The 16,391-nt window shown below is 50.2% G+C and overlaps 1 protein-coding gene across 8 annotated transcripts in view; it reads right to left on the bottom strand.

Moving 5' to 3' along the window:
* The window catches only part of PTPRF (protein tyrosine phosphatase receptor type F), a 386,594-nt gene that overhangs the window by 29,350 nt on the left and 340,853 nt on the right, over positions 1 to 16,391 (bottom strand). For 5 of the 8 annotated variants that reach the window (XM_086752931.1, XM_086752935.1, XM_086752932.1 and 2 more), the window contains 6 exons: positions 13,758 to 14,011; positions 12,967 to 13,057; positions 9,742 to 9,954; positions 6,555 to 6,709; positions 3,230 to 3,345; positions 366 to 398 (listed from right to left, as the gene is read on the bottom strand). In XM_086752931.1, coding sequence (XP_086609057.1) covers positions 366 to 398; positions 3,230 to 3,345; positions 6,555 to 6,709; positions 9,742 to 9,954; positions 12,967 to 13,057; positions 13,758 to 14,011 — 862 coding nt within the window. The remainder of the gene's footprint in view (positions 1 to 365; positions 399 to 3,229; positions 3,346 to 6,554; positions 6,710 to 9,741; positions 9,955 to 12,966; positions 13,058 to 13,757; positions 14,012 to 16,391) is intronic. The other 3 variants (XM_086752933.1, XM_086752934.1, XM_086752938.1) reach the window with 1 other exon arrangement.

Raw genomic sequence — 16,391 nt, 5'->3', positions numbered from 1 at the left:
GCCAAGATTATCTGTCCCCATGCAGGGCCAGCAGCAGGCCTGGCACCATGGCAAAGCCTGGCATGCCACTGCGAGGGGGCAGGAGGCCTAGGAGCAGACAAAAGGCTGCCACAGAAGCCTCCTGGCAGCACAGCACCCAGGGAGCTGTGCTGCGGTGAGCTGCTGCAGTGCTGTGCAAACAGTACCCGTGCTCGGCCGCGGCGGGGCCCACACATCATGTCAGAAAGTGAAATTACTGCCGTTCTACAGTCTGCCGTGAGTGAGGGTGACCTTCATGACAATGAAACAAAAATTACAGAGACAAGAGAGAAAGGGAAGGAAAAAGCAAAAGGTGTCAAAAGATAAATACAGGAGTTAAAACTAACTTGAGATATTCGCGCAACTGGGGACACTGGCACCTGCAAAGAAAAGAAACGGGGCAAGAACAGAAATCCCATTAGCCTTTAGTCATCATTGCAGAGGTTCAGAAATGGAAAGACAAAGAGATGAAGATGCAAAGGAAAGCACCATCTGCCACAGCACCGGGAGCCTCCCTCCTGCACAGGACCGGCTGTCTGGCCCCGGGGGCGGCTCTGCAGCTGGCCATTACACACCGGGCTTTTGGCTCCGGCCAGCACCATCCCCTGACGCTGACAAACACAAGGAGCTGGAGGGACTCGCAGGGATGTTCATCTGATGCCAAGAGCTACGCTTCTCACTGCACACCTCTGTCCATGGCCCTGTGCCCAAGGGCAGCCAGTAAGGGCAGGGGGATGGCAGGGACAGGGGATATCTGTGCTGCTCGGTGGCCAGAAGCACTGCGCTCAGCCCCAGCAACCTCTGCGCAGTGCCCCTGAGCCTGCAGCTCGCTCGCAGCTCATCAGCAGCACAGCTCAGCCTCATTTCACAGCGTGCTGGGACACTATCTGGTCCCGTATCCTCTCAGCAACTCGGCACAGCAGTACGTTAGTACAGGGAGGCCAACAGCAGGGGAAATAACCCTTGTCTGAAGTAAAAACCACAAAAATGAGAAAGCTTAATATTTAATAACAGTAGCCCAATTAATTATGCATTAAACAAGTTTTCCCTGCTCTGCACACTCCAGCAGGGAGACAGTTACCGAAGTGTGCAGGGCCGGTGGCCAGCACCTCTTGTCAACGCATCCACGCAGCACCGCCTCGACCTCGGGCAGGTGACAGGGCCAACAGCATGGGCCCACTGGGCTCGCTGGTTTTCATGCCTACTCATTAATGAGGACAAGCTCGTCAGGAGGTGGAACAGTCACTTCTGGCTGCATGACACCCACTTCCACCTCAGAGAGCCTCACAAGTGATGCGAGGCGGGGAGGAGGACACAGTACTCTCACTTGGCGGGGGAGTGTTGGCTAGCAGCACCCCAAGGCACTGCTGCTGTCTCTAGGGAACTGGGCACTTTGCGTTGTTTTTATCTCTCCAGAGAGCTCTGCAAACTTTATGAATAAGCCAACATCTTTGGCTTATCCTTAGGCACAGGCAGGAAAAGAAAGTTTCCCAGATCCCTCTGCTCTCTGATGGCAGCTCTTGACCATTCCTGCAGCTCTAGCAAGTGACGCCCTCGTTGCAAACACCCTAATCTCTTCTTGGAGGAGATGCAAGCCTGACCTGTCACACTCCTCCATCCACTGGAAACCACAAGCACACAGCAAAGATGGCTCTTGTGTCCCTGGGCAGCGGAGGCACGTCACAGAGGCCTGTTTCCACACACAGGTGTCCTGGAGCAGCCCTGTTCAACACCTGGCTCCTCCTCAAGAAGCTGCATGCTGTTGCTGACTGTATCTGACCCCCTCATCTAGTGCTGTTTGCAGTGATCTGCCTGTTGAGATGTTCTTCCTCTAGTGCAGGGGCCTCCCTTGCTCCCCACAGCATTTCCTCCCATGCTGCAATACCATGCCGTCCGTGTTGTGGCCAATGAATAGCCAGGTCTGCTGGCAACCATCAGGCTGTTGCTGCATCCTGCCTGTGAGATCTGCCATCGGCCCTGCCTGGGAGATGCACTGCCTATGGATCTGTGACAGCTGCTCTGGCACAGAGGGAGATGCGGTGGTGAAGCCCACCCCAGGTCTAAGCCAGGCCGCTGTGAGTGGCAACAGGGAAGGCTCCTCTTACCCTCCCTCCCAGAGACGGCAGGTTTACATCAGGAAATGGTCCCTTCAAAACTCTCCTGTTAGATGAAAGCTCTTACATGACTGAACAGCAGAAGGAAAAGTAAAGTAGGTTACAGATCAGGAGCAGCCGCAAGTTAGAAGAGAGCTGTATGTGCCTCATTTATTGCTGAACTGCTCCCTCCATCACAAAAGCCCAAGCACTCCCACACTTTATCTAGGACTGGGACTCTCTGAAAGGCTCTGAATGAGTCAGGGTGAGCCTGTCTCTGATCGCTACAATGACAGGTACTGTGCTTCTGGTGCCATGAGACGCACAGACACAAAGCAGCAGCATGAGACCTCTCTGCAGTGTAAAGTACAGTTGCCTCCACAGGCTGGCAAACCAGCTATGCCCCGAGGCACCACAGGCCAGTGCAGGCACGACATGCTCTGCAGTGAACAGCTGCAGACAGAAAGCAATGACTTTTACTGAACTATCACCCTCTGCACTGAGACCACCGTGACCAGCAGCACCCTTCACTGGGCCGCGGCACTGGCTGGGGAGCAATGTAGGCTGCAGGTAGCTCTTCTCTTTGCCCACAGCTGAGCAGAGCAGGAGAGTCAGCACTCCACAGATCCTGGGATGAAGCTGCTGGGACACCCTCAGCAGCCTAAGGGCTCTCTGTACCTCCTGATTCCCTCAGATGCAGTCCCTGGGGCCAGCACTGCACCAGTAGTGCTCAGCGCTGAATCCCAGCCCAGACCAAACCAGTGCAGCACTGGGAGCAACGCAGGTGCGGGCACTTGTGAACTCTCCCAACTCTGTGTGGAGGCCCCTCCTAGCTCAGGACAACCACAGTGAGCTTCACATAACGTCTGACACACAGGCTGTCCCCGTCCAGGTTCCCCAGCCTTGCATGCCTGCAGTGACAGGGCCAGGGAGAAGGATTTGTAGACCAGAGAGGGGCAACACCCGGATATCCTCAGTCTAAGCCCCCTCTGTGCCACTGTGACTGAGAAGGTGCAGAGCTGCTGCGGGGGAGGACTGCGACTTCTCCTCTGGCATGGTGACCTGGCGAAGGGGAACTGGAGGAGGTGGGGCGCAAGGGGGTTATAGCTGTGTCTTACCTGGAGTCTGGTAGTTGAGCCGCCTCATCTCAACCGGGTCAGAGGAGTGGGCCAAGAGCGAGTCCTTCAGGCCGATGGAGTGCTCATCCTTGGAAGAGGGGGAGTGTGCCCTTTTCCTATGGACAGAGAGGATGGAGACAAGCAGGTGAGCTCTGGCAGAGACTGGCACAAACCACTCTGGGAAGGAGTCTGGGTTCCTGCATCCCAGATACCCAACTCCACCCCAGGCTCCCTGTGGCTCCGGGCAAGTCACATTCTCTTCTATGCCTCTGATTTCCCATCTATGAAAGAGGAAGGGTCATATTTAAGCGATGGCAGAGGTTTGATTAATGAGGCACTTTGAACTGTGATCTTGTGCGCAATATTTATTAGAGAAAAAGTAGATAGATGCAAGGTGCTGTTTCCTCTTACTCTCTCTAGGAACTATTTCCTGTTGTGGAAGGATATAATAATTTTTTTTTCAAGTATTAGAAATATTTAAATATAGAATGTTGTAATATAATAGCGTAAGGGCTCTTCAGAGTGTGTTTTATTGGGCCATTAATACATGTCTTGAATGGTTGAAGGCACCCAAGGCGTGTATTAATGGAACAATAAAATACACTGTTGTCTCTTCATGCTATATTTATGCCTAGAGCAATGCCACCACCACAGGTTCTTGCTGGAATTCACAGGCAAAGCAGGGACAGATGCAATCAAAAAGTGGAAAAGTGAATATTAAGGAAAATCTAATACTGCAAGAAGGATTTCTAGTGATTCTTTAAGTCCCCCTTCCTGCTCTACATTACAAATATAGTGGATATACCCATGCAGTAGGGAGGGGCGTTGAGCAGGACAGCAGTACTCTCTTCTGAGTCTGTGCTGACCCTGATGCTTTGCCAACGTGCTGAGCATGCAGCAATACACAGAGACTTTGTCTTTTGGCTACAGCCCCAAAACGGATTTTGCCGGACGGTGAACCCCCTCCACTGATCTGATGAATTCTTGAAGAGAGGGATCTGCATCGCTGCTAGTCTGCATGAATGCTAGCACATGTACCATCCTGCAAATCTCAACAGTCAGCCTCTGCTTTCTACCCTCTTGCGAGGCATTCTGAAGCACCCTGAAAGCCTGCCAGGTTCTGCACAGAGGCAGCTGCATCTCTGGATGGTGGTGACCCCGAGCCACACGCAATCAGAAACGGTCTGCAGAGGCACAGGGCACTCTCACTTCCATGTGGAGCTGGGCTGGCACCAGTAAGAAGCAATTAGGGAAAATTTAGTGTATAAATCACGAGTGAAACCTACATTCCCTCTGTGGCCCAGACTGTGAGCAAGCTCCATCTGCAGCCTGTGGCTGCCTCAAACACTGGAGTCGTTCAATGGGGAGGACCAGCTTGTGAGTCTTACACTACTCTGAGTCACCTCAACTTCTCAGAAGCCTTCTAGCTGCCTGGACCAGCACAAAGAGCTGAAGGACTGAGAGCATCAACAGAAAGAAAGGAATACACATGGCAAACAAATAAAGCACTGTTTCTCCTATCAGGAGCACAGCAGGGTGTGCCATGTGCTACTGCGTGCCAGTCCCTGAGCTCTTCAGCAAAGTGGCCCAGCTTTTCTGGGGAATGGGCACAGCACGTAATTAATGTTTGTCTCTCTCATTAGCCTAGTCAGGGGAACTGCTAAACAGACCTCCAGATCCAAGCTATCCACTGCTACCAGCTTCAGTTCATTCCCATTGTAGGTTGGACACTGTGAATATTCTGCACCTTTGAGAGAAAATGCCTCCATAGAGAAGCTGGGCAGCAAAAAAATGTAGGATACCACAGCATCACCCTGAGCACACAGATGGTGCCGGAAGGGGATATGCTGCTGCTGCATGGGCTAGGACGCAGCAGGGACGTGAGGGTCAGGTCCGAGCAGCTGGCGCTGCTCCCTGGTGCTCCACCCACACCAGGCTCTGGGACAAAGGAAAGCTGAGCCAAGCTGGGCATAATGTTTATGGGGCCCAGCTACAGAATCTCCTCTGGGGCCATTTTCTCTCCTTAAAAGACCAGTAAAGACTTTGTTTCTTACAATCGACTGGTATTCCCTCATCATTACAGACTGCAAGAACGCACTTGCATTCTTGATGGACCAGCTCTCAGTCTGAAGTGACTGAGAAAATAAAGAAACACCTGTAACTGCTGGTGTTGTCATTTTTTTTTTTATTTTTAATTTAATTGCAAAAACAATCTGGGAAGTCTTTATGTTGGAACTGCCTCCCTAAGCTGTGAGAGGCTGACAATTGCTGGGAGGCTGATACCTTTGACGAAACAAAGTCTTTGTAAGCCCCCAGAGCTGGCATGCCCCATGCTCCCAAAAACAAAGATGCCCCTTACTACCTTCAGGCTTGGTTTCTAAAAAGGGAAATAAACTTGAAATTTTAGCAAAACAAGAAGATAAAATGGATTCCTACCTTTCTTGTTTACTAGATCCAGGGAAGAGCAGAAACAGAAGAAAAGAGATGATCACTGACACAGAAAGGCACTGACTGCACATGCACAGCAGAGCTCCATTTAATCAGACAACAAAGCCAGCTCCCTTCCCCAGCTACAGATACATATGTAAATAGAGAGTCCAGGAGGAGCAGAACCTCAGAGCAGAGCTGATAGAGAATGACCTTCTGTAATTGAACAGGCTACCCGAACACACGCAAATGCAACCTGTGGCTCCTCGGGAGGACTAACAATCATCTCACGCTACAGTTACAGCTCTAGGAGGGCTGCTCTGCTACACAAAGGCGGGCAGTTGCTTCAGCAGGGAGCACAGAGCGTGGATGGTCCTGATCCAGCAGCCAGGACTCTCTTCTCTCAAGAAGAGAGCTCCTACTCTGATTTCAGTCTGTCGCATCCATGCCCTGTTCTCACAACCAAGATCATGTTCTCCAGTCAAAATACACAGCAGTGGGGGCACCTGCCAGAAATCCAGCAGGCAATTTCCACAGAAAATCAGCACTACAGATGTCCCCAAGGCTGCAAACCCAAGCTGTGAGACCGGAGAGCGGTCAGACTGGCTTTAAGAACAAAGCTGCTCTCCTCTGTCCCCCTACTCACACGTTTCCAGAATCCACAGCAGCTTTGTGTCCTGGGGCTGATATTAATTACCTTCTGCATAGCCAGCCCTTCTGCTCTTTTTATAAAGCAGGCTTCTGCGTGCCAGGCAGAGACCTTCCCTTCCTCCTCCCCATGACCACCAAGGACGGTCTATCAGAGCATCCCATATCTGAAGGCTACAAGGAGGGTCTTGAAGGCGCCACCACCTGTAGTGCTTGTGCCGTAACTGCTATGTCCTGGACTGGATCTCACCTTTTGAAAAGGAGTATAGCAATGACAATGATGATGATTAATATCACAGCCAGGACGGGTCCCATCACCCACAGCATTTCTGGTTCATCCTGCTGCTTTGCTGAAGCCACTTCCATCACGATCTCATCCGAGTAGGGGCTGGCTGCGTATCTCTTCTGGACAGCACCGGCAAGAAAGGGAAAAAAAAAAACCAAAGTCTATTATGCTAAAGCAACAGCTGCATCCCTGAAATGCAGAGGTTTCCCCTTGCCTCTGGCTAGCAGCGAACAGACATGCTTCTCAGATGCCGGCAGCACACCACGGGATCTTCCGTCCCTCAACCTCAGCGGAGGTCACGCTGTGGAAACAGTCTCCTCCTGGTGTGAAACATTCCCAGTGCCAGCAACTTTCTGGCTAGCAGACCTGGCCTCGAGGTGCCAAACTGGAGCAGCTCAGCTAAGAGGCACTTGCCAGCCCTGGATTCTCTCAGAGCCAAATCACAAGCTTTTGAATCCCAACCAATTGCACAGTGGGGCTGGCTGATGATTCCTAAGTGGTTTATAATACCTGCTGTGCTGATATCAACACATCTCTCCAGGACAGGGATATATTAGGAAAACCCCTGCTGGGCTAGGTGGTTTTCTTAAGGGAACAAAATGACAGGAACATTTTCTACCTGATGATTCAGCCCTCATAAACAGACACTGGAAAGGGGCTCATGCTCACAGGCTCTTTTCCAGAGACTTCTGCAATCTGGCAGCCCAGAGATTTATAACCCGAAGGGACAGCTTTCTAGCCCCACCAGCAAGACAGGATTAGCAGAGACCCAAACCCTTCCTGCAGAAAAATGACACTGCACTTGGCTCGTTCCACTGCTGTTGCTAAGGCTTATGGAGCTGTGTTGTCTCTTCGCAGCTCAGCCTTGCTGGGTCAGAAGGGTTAAATGCTGCAAAAGGAAATCCTTTCACCCTGTTAGTGGGCCAGAGCTGCATGAGTTCAGTGCCTGTGGCTTTTGAGCAGCACCTGGTGCCCTGCATTAGGGAGCCAGATAATGCTCTGCTCCTGCCACAGAAATTTTCGGTCACTGACGAGGCGCCTGCGGATCTATCAATCACCTGCTTTAAGGTCGCAAGTTTAAACATGCACTTCATATCTGCGTGCATGGGAGGGAAAGAAAGGGAAAAATCAAGCGTGCTAGTGTCACATAAATGCATATCTTGATCTCCTCTCACAGGTGCCCTTGATCCCAGCCAGCCTGGTTTCAAACGTGTGGAGTACAGAAAATGCTCTTATCTGTGACATCCTTCTGGCAGCACACGCAGGTGCAGCATCCTAGCTGCTCTCCTCGGATTTACCAGTGGTCAGAGATGCCACTGGCTGGAAGGCGAGTGTGGTTGCTGCTTCGTCCATGAAACCTTTCAGCCCTATAAGACTGTTTCAATGACCCTGAAATAGCTGCTGGCTCCCAGTTCACCTCTGTTCCTAGAGAAAGTCTGCACAGCATCACTGCAACCCACCAGCCTATTCCTATGCCCTCCTGGATGGCTCAAGCAACAGGGCAGGGAATCAGACACAGCTCTGTCTGAGCATGGGAGAGAGAAGAAGATGCTACACTGGCAGTGTGAGGATGAGGCAGAAGGCCTGGGGCTCCCCTTTGGATAGGCAAGCAGCTACTCTGTGAAGAAGGCACAACGGCCTTGACTGTGACTACCCAGAAAGATCAAAATGCATTAGGTGGGATGGAAGGATCATGCTGATCTGTGCAGCGAGGTAACACCTGTGTCCCTCTCCAAAGCTTTGGAACACTTTGGAAATGCCTCCTTCCAAGAGAAGACAGAAGCAGAAGGGATCAGAAGGGCTGTTATCTCAGTGACATTTCCAAAGGCAGACTGCAAGGTGCAGGTGCTCCTGCTCTCACAGATGGTGTTTCGACCACACTCCCCTTTGCCTTTGAGGAATGGGGATGTCACGCTGACCTGCTGACACTAGAGATATAGCAAGCAATTTCAGAGAAGCTGAGTCGGGGAGATATTGCACAGCCCTGGACAGAGTGCCTCAGGCTTCAAACAAAAATGGGTGCGATGCAGAAAGGTGCAGGGTGTAATAACTCTGCTGGCTGGTGGCTCGCTGGAGGCAGACGTATGCTAGGGAGCAGATGATGATGATAGTCTGGGATCAACTAGTTAAAGTAATCTCTCTGCTTTATAGGGATTGGCAGGATAGCACATCCCGAGGCCTCTGCCTTACCTTGCTGTTTATCTGTGACTCTCCTTCCCTCACCAGTGTGCACATCTTGCCCCAGAACACGTGAGCTGGATGAGTAATTAAAAACTTGACCAGCCCTAATGAGCCATTACAAGCAAACAAGGCTGAGGAAGGAAGCTGCAGCTTGGAAGCTGACCACAGGATTCTATGCATCTCTATTATTTCCATTATTTACACACTAGCTGCTGCTACTGCTGCCACCACCACTCCTGCCCTCTGTGTTTCCAGCTGGACACTGATGCACAGGTCTCGTGCTGCTACCTGCTTATTGCATCAGCTACTACCTTCCCCCTCAGGTGCCCAAGCCCTGTGTGCTTGGCAGGAGGCTGCCAACAAAGGCATGGCCCCTTTGCCCCTAGCAAGGAGAGGCACAGGAGCAAGAATCCCTATGCAGCAGACGTGTGCGCAGCTTTGCCCTGCTGACAAGCCAGTGCGATGACAGGCAGGTTTGTTTGCTTCTCCATACATCATTTGGAAGTGAGATTCTGGCCAGAGAAGGGCCTGTGAAGGCAGGTTTGTAGGGGGAGCATCCTGTTCACTGCAGAGCCTCAGCAGCCACTGTGCAGGGTAGGATTTCAAGGGGCTGTTTTCCACAGTCACTTACTTGAATTAAAGTAGAATGAGAACCTATCCCAACCCAACCACGTGGACGCAGCCCACCAAGCCACAACCAAGCTTGTGTAGAATGCGTGTGTTGACATTGCCCTCCATGCTCATCTGTTATGTCAAACATACGTGCCATTTCCCTCCAAAAACACCATCTATCAAGTCAACTCCCACGCCTGCCTCAGCTTGTGGACACCAGCTATGCAGCCTCATGTTCTTCTCTTCAAAGAAAACTCCATCATCCTGGCTTGCACTAATTGTTCCCCTTGCCTGCAATGAGCCCATCTCAGCTCTGCTAGGACAGACTGCACCCTCCACCCCGGCAAAAAGTCCTTACCGTGTCTCCATCCTCCAGTGAGGCCAGCACGAAGCAGCGATAGCTCAGGTCTTGAGACAGGGGCTTGTTGTAGAAACCTTTGTAGTTCTTCTCGTCCCCCAGGGTGAAGGTCTCGGGCAGCACATCCACTTGAGCAGCAATGTAGGGCTTGAGTCTGTCTGCCTGGCGTCGCTGGCGCCTGCTCTGACTCCCCTGGCTTATGGCCTCCAGCAGCTGGGGACAAACAAGGTTTTGTGACTATTGCTTTGACCAGGGTGACATCGCCTTACGCTGTTACCTTACCAGTTGCAGGACTCAGCACCAGGGAAGCGAAGAGAGGAGAAGCTACTGGGTTTGATTTGGATGTGATAGTACAAAGAAACCAGAGAGATGTGTTATCTGTTTAGGCATTGCTGGGGTGCCCGTCTGCAGACCCTCACTGCAAGCACCTTTGCCAAGAGCTCAGCTTTGGGCAAGTCCTGAGCTCTGGGATGCTGGAACGGCGAATGTTAGGGCTGAGACAGCTTGGCTGTGCCTGTCATCCTGAGTTAATGCATCCCAGTGGGCTGTGAGGGAACCGGGCCATGGTCTGTGGCCCAAATATTGGTACGGACAGCAACTCACGCTCTCTACAGACATGGGATGTGAATTACAGCTGACGCTGATGTATAGGGGAAAAGCGACATTTGTTGTGTCTTTACCTCCTGTCTGTGCCTCGGTATTTCACCTGCTGCTGGGTTGCAGGCAGAGCTTTGCGTAAATCACACAGAATAATAACAGATTTCATGGGATGTTCAGAGTAAAAATGGCAAATTTCATAGTCAGCTACAAATTCATGAAAAAGGATATAAACACAAAAAAATTCGATTACACTGCTAAGAAAGACTCTCAGATGTTTAGAGATGTTTTTCTAATGAATAAAAACGAATATCAGGCTTGGAACAGAAATTCTAATTTAAAATGAAGAAGGAGGCATGAAATACATTTCACACACGAATGTATCAGTGCAGCATTGTCAAGGCAGGCAGGGAGCGTCAGTGGGGCTGGGGACAGTGATGTGCACACAAAGCCACGCTGCTGAGCTGAGCGCACTCCCTCTGAGGAGGAAAAGCTGGGTAAGGCAGCCCTGGCTCTTTCCCCTTGACAGTCCATCCTTGTCCTCTTATGAATACTCATGGTGGAGGAATTCAGGAAAGCTATAGCTTGTCATTGCAATATTACAAAAAAAAAAAAAAGACAAAAAAAAAGAAGAAAGAAAAAAAGAGATGGAGAAATCTCAGATTCACAAATATCCTTGTAACTGCAGGGGGAAAGGCAGAAGAAAGACAGTCTTTGGACTGAGGCATTTGCTCCCTACACACACCTCCTGTACCTTGGCTGAAATTACAGCTGTGCTCTTTGGGGCAGAAGCACAGCTGTATGCGCATGGGCATGAAACCACAGGGCTCCAGCTCCGACTGAGGTTGCTGGATGCTACTGCCACTTACATACGTAACACGCACCAAAAGGCTGCATCAAAAGAATGCTAGGCTTGCGAAGTTCAGGTCCTGAAAAATTAGAAAATTAATATTGCCTGTGCAAAATTAATCCAGCTGTCTTAGTATGCGCATTGTGTTACAATCTTGGACTGCATGGTCACATACTGTCTTTTCTGTAACTCCCCTGCTTTGTTCAATGCACAGCACAGACAAAACAAAGACCAGCTATTCCATATTTTGTTTTCTTCATCCCATTATGCAGCCCAAAGCCGTGTTTATTGCTTACTATTGAAATCCAGCTCTGAAGACAAAATTAATAATTTCCTCGTGGGCTTTTCTATGGTGCTGATCACTAAAATATTACAAGTGCTTCACAAACATTAACAATCTTATCTTCCAAGCATCCGTATTTGGTGAAATGGAAGTGACTATCCTAATTTTACAGATGAAGAAAGAGACACAGGGACATTAATGTAAAAAATATCCACTGATTTTGAATGTCAAATTGAAAAGACATTGGCTTGTTTTGTTTTTAAAGAAAACTTAGCATTTTTTTAATAGCACTGATTGCATCCAACCGAGTTCCCATTGACTTTCTCTGCAGCTAGGGACGCTCAGGTTTTGCAAACGAGGCTCCAGGATCTCAAACTGAGCACTCCAAAAAGCCAGAACATGCAAGACAGTGGCTGCTACTGAAAATTTTGTTTTAGATCATTTGCCCAAGAGTGGGTAAAACAACCAGAGATAGAAAACAGTTCTCTCAATAGCTTTCAACTACCTAAAGCACAAATGCAAACCATCCTTTCTCATCCTACTGTTCTGTTTCTTGTGACACCTTCCAACTTCTGCAATGAAATTATGCAGGAGACCTACAGATGATGGTTCTCCATCAGGCAATTGTGCTTCATCGGCAGAACAGATTCACCCATACACAGTGTGAGCTGAGGCCCCATGGAAAAGACTGTGCAGTCATGTAATTAAAGATTAATGATAAGTAAGGGCTGACTTACAGCTTCTAACACTTTGTAATTTCTGAGTGCTTCAAGCTTGCAACTTTGTTCTCTTAATGGACTACCCTGTGTGTGATTTCTTGGAATTTTTCCCTGTTACCTTGGGGGTGGTCATGTGTGTGGCAAAGCAAGAGCCCACAAGCTCCTTGTGTGGGACTCTTCTGACGCTCGCACACGTATCGCACTACTGATGTTGGAGGACTCCTACATGGAACAAACTGCATCTTGGGGTGAACGGGCTGGTGAATGCTGAAAGCCTTTAACAAGGAAGTGTCAAGGGAGCTTTGCAGGTTTTGTCAGACAGTAGAGTGAGCTCTTTATCCAAACTACGGGCTTAGGTCCTATCCAGAGAGGGAAAAGCCTCCTGATAGAACAGCTTAAAAAATGGAAAACAATACCTTCCTCTCCTAGCTTGTTTACAAAAGCAGCATGGTTGCTTCAGCTGAAAAAGGCTGCAAAGAGTATACAGCCCGAGACAGGATCTGTCCTGGTCAGAGCTCCGAGACACTCAAGTGTGGTCTCCTAACAGGACACATGACAGGAGGTGGCTCCTCCTTTGCTTGACTCCAGCCTCTTTCCTACATGCTGTCACCAGCCAAGAAAGGCTGAGTAGGCACTGCACATCCCACAGCCCCCCATCTCTGACATACAGTGTGCACCTATGTCACTGCACCCAAGCTGTTGCCAGGAGGCCTAGGCAAAGCGTGCTGGGCCACCTAGGAGTCACTTCCATCACAGTGGCTGCTACAGCCTCCTACCTGGTCCAGCTCCATCTCATCAGGTGTCCGCCACCGAGCAGTCGGGCTGCTGGTGCTCTGATCTGCTGGCACAACCACGATGTAGTACCACCTGGGAAGGAAGGAAGGAAAGCGTAAGCACTGGACCCTAAAGCAATCTCTCAGGCAGGTCACTGAATAACACATGCCATACGCTTCCCAAGGACGACCTGCTTCTCTCTGCCCTCCAAGCAGCAAAAGGCTTCAGTAAGGAAGAGGCTGGTTTTTCCAGCTGCACCAGAGAAGAGAATACTCCCATTAGTGCTCATTAGGTTAATGAAGATCTACAGACTGTGCTCCAGAGGGTGGTGTAGGAGCTGTGAGAAGGACATTTATATAATCGGATTGTAGCAAGAACCCTGGGGGAACTGTGCTTCAGCACGAGGATACCAAAGTAGCGAATAAGACTTCCACAAACTCGCTTCTTTAATCTCCTGGAGGCTTTAGGCATTATTTATTTAAAGGATATTATAGTGTCAGAGAAAGTCCCTCCTGATCCTCAGCTGTGTTTTTGCTGGTAGCATCTGGAGTATACCCACCAGGGCGAGGGCAAACTGTCAGAGAATTGTCTTAATTTTACTGCACAAAAATATTTGCTCAGGAAGAGCTAGCAGCGTGATCCCACGTTACGGGTAAATGCCTGGCTCTGTACCACAGTCTGCTCGGAAATTCACTCCCAGGTTACAAAATCCACAGATTGACAGAGGTTTCTCCTGCCTTCTCCCCCATCTCTAGACCCCACCCTGCCTTCTCCACCCAGGCACAGCACCTACCTAACTGGCACAGTGGTTTGGACTTTGGGAAGGGTAAGTGTGAATTTTCCTTCCTGTATGTACTTGTTTGTGGCGATGGGTTTGCTTTGCAAGACGTCAGGAGCGGTGCGGATTGAGACAAGATGCTGGAGGCCCCCAGCACTGCTCCCGCGGTTCATTAGCACGAAAGAATAGTCCGTGTCTGGCTGGAGGTCACTTATGAGTTTCTTCATCGAGTGGCCGTCCACCTCCACACTCTGGCTATTGTACAGAATCTGAAACAGGAAAAGGACACGCTCATGCAGCTGACAGCTGCTGATGAAAACTCACACTCAAAATAGCAGCGTTAGAGACGACAATTTGGCTCTGGGTCCTCCCTCAGGTGGTTCAGTTACTGCGTGCTTCATAAACAGCCATAAATCTTTAGTTAAAGAACAGCAACCCCCAGCAGAGGGTTGATTTGCATTCCCTGTGCCTGCAGTGATGGAGCAGAGGGGGTCATCTCAGCAAAGCCTGGGCGGCTGGCGCCAGCGGTGAGGCTGGTGGTGCCACACGCACTGCTTTCCAGCGCTGGTTTGGGGGAGGAATCCAGATGGCTGTGCTTTGCCCTAACAGGGAGATGAATGGGTCTTTGTTTCTTGTCTCACAAGGCTACAACACACAATACGCTTTTGGTGTAAAATCCCCTCTGCTTTAAATTGGTGTCACTCCCATGTCTACCAGCCAATGCCTGATCGAATGGCTAATGCAGAGCATCCCCTTCCCAGCAAGGTGACCAGAGAGGGGTTACATGCCTCACCACTGATCTGACAAATCCTGTGCAGGCCTCAGAAATTGGTACCCGAAAGAGTGGCTCTGCAGGTGCGACACCCTGTTGCCATGACAACAGATGCTGATGCTGCGCCAGCAGTGGGCAGATCGGCACTGCTTTTTGCTGCTGTGCTTGCAGCAAGGGGCTGCTGGGCAGGGCAGAGCCTCTGGTGGCCTGGGGCAGTCCCCACGCACAGCTTCCCCCTCGGGCCCGCCAGTCCCTCAGCTAATGACATTTTCTCAGCTCCTTGATGCAGATATGCAGGACCCCCATCTCACCCAGGGCACAGCAGCCACAGGCACTGCTGTATTAGCCAGACCAAACAGCCCTTCTGCCCTGGGAACCTCGATCTCAATCCTGCTGGAACAACCCCTTTACCCTGAAACTCTCCTTTGCAAAGCCAGAAACTCAAACAGTTCCCAGAGACAAACAGGGTGTAGAGAACCAGGGAGAGCAGAAGTTGTGCCCTAGCTGTGACAGACCAGCATGTTTCCTTCCACTGGGCGACCGTCCAGCATGGCAGGGGAGTGCTGGATTCCTGATGGTGGGGCAGAGCCACAGGATGCCAAAACTGGCAGTGGCAGAGCTGCAGCATGTTAAACCATGGGAGCTATTATATGTCACAGGCAAAGACCACACAGTAAAACGTACTCTTTCCAACAGTGGCCTTGAGAGAGAGAAGAGAGCTTTGTGGAAGGAAAATTACTTGAAGTAAAACAGATTTTTCACCAGCTGAGCCCGCTGTTCAGGCTGACGCAGGCAGCAAGGGAGGGACCAAAATTTCCTTCCAAGTCACCTTTTTAGCAGGTGGTAGAAACCTGCAGAAAGCAGCCAGATCTCTTGGACAAGGGCAGCTGAGGAGCACTGCTCTAATATTTAGTGCTGGAGCTGGGAGGAGGAGGGAGGCTCTGGAAAGAGATATGAAGGACAGCAGAGCACAGGGACTAAGCCAGGCCTGGAATTCGCCGCTGTGCTTTTGTGTTACCCAAACAGCGATACAGACAGCATGCTTCAAATCCTCTTCAGGTCATTTTACATGGAGGTCAGGACAAGAAAAGAACCCCAGATTTTTTTGCTCCTGAGAAGAGACTCTCAACAGAGCAGTGGTGAGGAGCCAGCAATGGAGAAGAGAGGCAACCAATTTTGTTTGTTGACATGCTTCAATCTTCAGCGATAAACAGCAAAAATAAGTACCAGGTACTAAAATAACAGAAGTTGCAGGGACAAAGCCCCTGCTGGCTGCCCCATGTGCAGGAAAGGCTGTCAAAGGTAGGATGGCTGGAGGGAATTGTTCTCTGCTGTGACTACTCTTAAGATATCTTCTCTTGGGTTTTAATCCCTTTTTCCAAAGACATGTACATCAGATGGGTGCTAAAGTGAGCGAAAAAGATAAAACGAAGCAATGCTTCTTATAATGCTGGAATACCAGATATTCAGTTGGCAGGTTTCACCCTGCTCTGCCACAGAAGTAGGCACAACAAAGACGGGAGTGCTAGACTGCAAGTCATCTTAGCAGCTTTGCTGTCTGTCCCAGCACCACCCCTTGCAGGGATACTGCAAGAGTACAGGTCCAAATATTCCAGATGAGAGCAAGTCAGGGGTGTCCTGAGGGAGCAGTGGGACCTCACCTCACGTGCTCTAACACAGACTTGAACAAAACCAAACTTCCAAAGTTAAGAGCTATGCTGGAAGGATGCAAAGCCCACAAAGAGTTCTGTTGCCTTCAGATGTGATTTCTCACTGTGATTCTTCCCTAATAAAGGTATTACCAATTTATTCTGCATCTACTTCAGGGAAGACACTCGCCCACCAACTGCCTGCACATGAGGCATTTTGCTGGGGGC

This window comes from Chlamydotis macqueenii, chromosome 8 (assembly GCF_036417535.1).
Source record: "Chlamydotis macqueenii isolate bChlMac1 chromosome 8, bChlMac1.mat, whole genome shotgun sequence".
NCBI classification, from domain to species: domain Eukaryota; kingdom Metazoa; phylum Chordata; class Aves; order Otidiformes; family Otididae; genus Chlamydotis; species Chlamydotis macqueenii.
The sequence above is the reverse complement of the archived record's forward strand: the minus strand, read 5'-3'. Positions and strand labels throughout refer to the sequence as shown.